Source organism: Diprion similis, chromosome 3, assembly GCF_021155765.1.
Source record: "Diprion similis isolate iyDipSimi1 chromosome 3, iyDipSimi1.1, whole genome shotgun sequence".
In the NCBI taxonomy this organism is placed as follows: domain Eukaryota; kingdom Metazoa; phylum Arthropoda; class Insecta; order Hymenoptera; family Diprionidae; genus Diprion; species Diprion similis.
Genome location: NC_060107.1, coordinates 14,510,122 through 14,515,881, shown reverse-complemented (window position 1 = coordinate 14,515,881; position 5,760 = coordinate 14,510,122). Strand labels below are relative to the sequence as shown.

Below are 5,760 nucleotides of genomic sequence, written 5' to 3'. Positions count from 1 at the left end.
CGGTCAAAACAAAAAACAAAAAAACGCTTGAGGCGGATTTTGTTATTTCGTCGATTATACGCGATACATTATAATTATACTTGCTATGTAGTCGTTAGCTCTGTAAACATAAGTGTTGCATAATATTGCATATAAAATGCTTACATACAGACGAAATGCGTATATAATTGTATATATTATTCGTGATTTTTCAATATGAGTCGCTGTAATTGCATATAATTCTGCACATATTAAAATAAATATTCGAATTTGAAATTTTTTTCACAGTATAAAATACGAAGTCGAATAACAGACTATGGTATGATATGAAAATACAGGCAGGTATAGTTTTTATTACTAATTTTTATTACTAGATTTCAAGCTATATGAAACCTTTTCTTTCCAATACAATAAAGTAGAAATGTATATATTTACATATATAATTATAACTTTCATCTAATAGTTTTTATGTGGAATTATTCTCAACTGTTACGCAAGGTTTAAACCTTCAACGGTTTTTCATTCATATTCGTCGTTGTTGACTAATACTACAGAAACATGGTATGATCCCAATTCAAAAAATTTTGTAATGTATCCAATGCGAATGATGGGTAGAGTAGACCATTAAAATGATGGTATACCTTACAAAGGGACGAATGTATAATATGTATAGTGAATTTAATTACATTCAAGAGGACCGAACATCATTGATTGATGATTGAAGTTGATTGAAAACGAACAAAAATTACATGCTTAATATTGGCAGTTTAAAGGATCATCATGACTGGTGTAAATTTATTAGGTACTGTCCCAGCGTGTAGAAATCTGAGAAATGAACAAAGAAAATGGTGCTATGTTTAGGGAGAATCTGACGTTGATGCGAGTTTTCGTCAAAAAGTTTATAAGTTTGCTTGTCAAAAATGGTTCCCGCTACTTTGGCTCATTAAAGATTATCCAAATTTAATATCACAAATTATAAAATATATCTTGAAGAGCACCAAAACTGTGCAGATGATTATATTAGGATCTTGCTGAATTTATGAGACTATTCTATTCGTCACCTACCTTTGCTTGTTCAAAGCATAAGATTAGATTTAAATTGTTTTTTTTTTTTTTTGTTTTTTGAATTAAAATCCGCGACAAAACAAGTATAAGTTCTCGTAATGATAATATAATATAAATGCTTAGGGTTACACATTTTTTTTTCTTTTTTTTTTTTTTAAATCTTATTATGACAGTTGAATATCACAAATTTTTTTTATTTCTAGGAGCATAGGCTCTTACATATCATATTGGTGGCAGGATGAAGCATGAAGTAAAAGAAAAATTGCAACACAGTTTGCAATGGATGGAAGATTGAAAAGCTGTATAAATGGTGATTCTACACATTCACTTCAGAACGGAATCTAGAGCCGCTGAAAATGAATAACGAGTTTCAGTCGATATTTCAAATGCAATTTAATTGAATATGCCTATAGCGAATAAATTATACAACCAATTTATTGCATTTGGGTGATGGTTCAAGTAACTGGGGTGAAATTATTACTCGTTCAAAGCAGATATAACCGCTACAAACGTAGAGAGAGAGAGAAAGAGAGAGAGAGATTGAGCATTATTCCACGCATGCACTTAGTTCATTCGAAGTGTAAATGTAGAAGCAGCATTATATGCCGTAATGATTTTAAGAAAGGATGGCGATGCTACGTCTCGGTCCACCTATACATACGTTGTCCAAACTGGACCATTTTTTAATACCCTTGCGCAATACTTCTGCCGTTACTTTGTCTTCGTATACCCTGGACATTGCCTCAAGCTTTTGTGCCTTCTCTTTGCTAAGCGGTTCGCTAGGGAATGTTAGTTCGTTGGCCTCTGCAAGCGTGCGGAGGTCGAAGTAGTATTTTGCGTACACGCTCGAAGGGACATTTATATTAAATTGTAGCATTTCCAGAAACTGCCTTTCCAATTCGTTCCTGCAACGAAATTCAAAAGCTGATTTCATTTCGGGAATATATCGACAAATGTTATTCATCGATGTTGTTGAAACTTGGCACATTTGTAGAGTAGTCGAAAGTATTCAAGACGTATTTTTTTATACAGGCAATGGATCAGATTGTAGGGTAAAATATAACAACAAAACCGTATACCTTATCATACTCGTGCAAAAACAGATATTTGTTACACGAGCGTAAGGTTTTACGTCCTATTAATTAAAAATACTATTTCAATTCCGGTAACTAATATATGTAAGTTTTTTATTCAACACCTGATTGGAACGTTTGGATTTCGAAACCTTTGAAGCATGCGTCAAGTACCCAGTTTCCGAATAGTGCCATAAAACGACCGGACATGCACACAACTGAAGTATTTGATTGTACACACTACAGTGTTCTTTGGCACATGTGCTCTTTTGAATAACTCAATCACTTAACTCACTGTGTCATTGACTGTAAATTACGTAATTTCAATTTTACGTGCTGTCAGTGGCATCTTCGGTGCTTCTGAAATCAAACTTTCTTCCACAGCTCTTGCAAAAAATAACATGTGTCACATGTGTCGATCCGCGATATCTGATTTGTATAATTACAGCTCTGATACACAGTATATTGTGTTACAAGTGTGAAAACTGGGTGATTTCCGAAAAGTGTAAAGTTGGCGACATGATGCGAAGGCATGTGCTGCGATCACATATGTCTAGTACTTGAGCGAACGCAGCTGCATACAATATAATATTTTGCAATGCCTTGTTTTCCACAAGTTGAATGCTAGGGGTGGTTTCACCCTCAAAGTTGATTCATTACCGACACGAAAAAATACGTACCGATTACTCATAACTGCTCAATTAGTATGCGAAGTTTCAACATAATCTGGAAGTCACACTAGGGTAGCTTAAGTGACTCACATCACCTGCAGAATAATTCTAACTTGAAATTATCAATTTTCCTTTTACGGCAATTAATTTCAGCGCAAATACTTCGATCAGTTACCAAATCGGTAAACAGGTTTTTGAGGGGCTAGGCATACTTGGAGTCTGGTGTACACTTTGAGAGAAAGTCACTTGAATTCAAGTGAAGTAGCGTCAAGTCATTTGAGTATATTTTAGATCTTTTGATTTTAATATCTTTCGACATTTTTGAGTCAACTTCATGTAGTTCTGTGTAGAATTGATTGCTGAATGGCCAACCCTCGACGAGTTCAAATAAAAAAAAATTATTCCACTAATAGACAAATAATGACCGTTTTCTTCCCACTCTTCTACGCAAAAATAGCGGTAAAAATGTAGAATTAAAAATGGAAGGGTCTCAATGTCAGGGTTTCAAAAACGTAAAAATCTGTGTTATAGAATTTTACGATGGTTAAAGTCGAGATACAGAAATGTCAAAATGTAGAAATGCAAAGTTCGGAAAACCAAAATATTAAATTCTACGTTTTGGCTTGCTATATTCTTAAAAATTCTGACGATTCTATATTCGGCCTTCTCTACTTCGACTGTTCTACATTTTACTTTACTAAAATGAAATAACCTTTTGCTTTTTTTAAAATGTGATATTGTAATCCTTCTACTTTCTGATCCTTTAAAATTTTTATCACCACTATCCGCAAACATATTATATTTTGCAATGTGATGTTTCAACTTTCTAGATTAAACCGAATTTATGAATTTTCAATCAAGTAACGGTATAATTACGTACATATCTTCCACGGTGATATCTTTAAGAATTTGACAATAGTCAACGTTCCACACTGCCTGATCATCCCACACCTTGGAAGATAAAAGTATGGCACCAAGTGCAATTCGCTTCCAGTTAGCAGGAGTTATGTCAACTTCGGCATAAGTGAGAAGCCGTTCTAGATAAACTAGTGTTATAATAGCACATTCAGCTGTGAGCTGAGCGGCATTAAACAATGTTCTAATAAACTTGTATATTTGTTTATGCTCTGGATTATGTCTGTGATAATCTTCAGAAACACCATCTCTCTGAAACACAAAATTCAGTTAACCCATCTGCAATCTGAAAAATCGAATAGATCAATATGTGCGTTAAAAGTATTAATAGCATGGTGTTTCACCGTAAGTGGATGAAGTTTTTCGTCGAATATGTCGATCTGACGTTGCGACGTTCGATTCTTGATGTGATAATATATAGCTAACGCAACACATTTAACTGTATTTTTGAGATTGGGTTGAGACACGGTACTATCGTCAAGATAGATGGTACTACAACTGCTGCTTTTCTTCAACGTCCTTGTGTCAGCAATTTGGTGCTGACTTTTTTTCCTAACCATTCCATCTGCAAAATTGAGAACAATCCAGTGCAGCGGCGAACAGACTAACACAGATTTATAGAAAGATAAAACTCACTTTCGATTGCCTGCTTAGAACGCTCCATGAAAATTGTGCCTGCACATGGGTGTAGCGACGGGTCTGAATCCCAATCTTCTGGCTCGCGCTCGCTTATATGTTGCAAGTTATTCGCGCTGATTTCACCTTCTGGAAGGTGTTCCTCTAGCCCTCGGCCTCCACAGTCGCGCCCTAATTCTTTCCGCCCTGTTTGAGGGCTTGCGTAAACACAGCAACTATTCTTGTTGCCCATAACTTGACAGTTTTCTAATTTTTCGGTATCTCACGACGATCTATATCTCCTTATTCTCTACCCCGTTTTCTTTACTCGTTTTTTTACTCCCTTCACGAAAACATTGAGGAGATAAATGCCCGGAGCACACAAGGATTAGACATAATTTGACAAACTAAATCCACATGTCAATTTGACACGATCAGCTGATGCGGGTTGTGGTGATAGTGACGGTGACACGGGCGACGAGATACATTCCGTTGATTTTCATCGTGACCACTTACCGAGTCTCGTAATACATGAATATTCAACGCTGGTTCATAGTAAGTCTGACTATTGTTTCAGGATCTCTGTTTAGCGCACTTTGGATGAAACGAGCTGAAGTTACAATATAAAAAATATATGTATAATTCGTGTACACACACAAGTGTAACCATTTGTAAGAAGGCTCCAACAACTGTGACACGCCTAACGCTGCTGCGAAGACTTGCCGGCAATTTTTGAGGTTGAGTACCTCATCGAATCCTCGCCAATAACATTTAGCTGATGGCACAGTAAACACGTTCTCTTGGAACAATATTGAACACCGCTTTTCGTGTACTGCGGGGATGTGAAACAGTCTATAAACACAATTTTGACACAGAAGGGGAGGTTTTTTTTATCTGTGAAACTTCGACGGCTGTGCGAGTAAACATTTTCAACTGGTTGCACTGAACAGAGTTCGGTCCGTTACCGCCATTTTCGCCGCCATCCTGTGTGGAAGTGTTGAGTAGATAATGTGATTGGATTTGGGCAGCTATTCCGCAGTGGATATACATTCTGAACCAATCAAAACTCCCAGATGAGGGTCATGATCAGAGTGAAGAACCGATAAAGCGGACCTCTGTCTAACTATCGAGTCTAACTATATGAATTATTGGAAGTAGGACAGCTTTGATAAACTCTTGAGATTTTGCTCACATACAATTGAATCGTTATGTACAATACTATAAATCGTTGGACTACTCCAATATAATAATATAATCAACAGTATTGCTAACAAATCCGTAATTGGAACTTATATTTGTTCGCGAGGTAGCGTGTATGAAGTATGTTGTACATACATTTAAACCATATATAATCTTTAATAAATCATTTTCTTTGCATCCATTTTTAATTAATTTCTTTGATTTTTATCATCCTTCTAGATTAAAATTAAACGTCGTCGAGT

At 35.8% G+C, this 5,760-nt stretch overlaps 1 protein-coding gene across 1 annotated transcript; it reads right to left on the bottom strand.

The window, feature by feature from the left end:
- Positions 1 to 1,222: 1,222 nt before the first annotated feature.
- On the bottom strand, positions 1,223 to 5,400 carry LOC124404279 (cyclin-Y-like protein 1). Its single transcript, XM_046878296.1, has 4 exons — positions 4,340 to 5,400; positions 4,048 to 4,268; positions 3,669 to 3,955; positions 1,223 to 1,949 (listed from the first exon to the last, which is right to left on the bottom strand). Exons 1-4 carry the CDS (start codon positions 4,569 to 4,571, stop codon positions 1,661 to 1,663), a joined length of 1,029 nt encoding a protein of 342 aa, XP_046734252.1. The 5' UTR covers positions 4,572 to 5,400; the 3' UTR covers positions 1,223 to 1,660.
- Positions 5,401 to 5,760: the final 360 nt, after the last annotated feature.

Coding starts and splice junctions, on each gene's coding strand:
- LOC124404279 (XM_046878296.1), bottom strand. CDS start 4,571: ATGGGCAACAAGAATAGTTGCTGTGTTTACGCAAGCCCTCAAACAGGG. Junction 3,956..4,047: donor AAAAACTTCATCCACTTACG/GTGAAACACCAT, acceptor TTTGTGTTTCAG/AGAGATGGTGTTTCTGAAGA. Junction 1,950..3,668: donor GATATCACCGTGGAAGATAT/GTACGTAATTAT, acceptor ATTTCGTTGCAG/GAACGAATTGGAAAGGCAGT.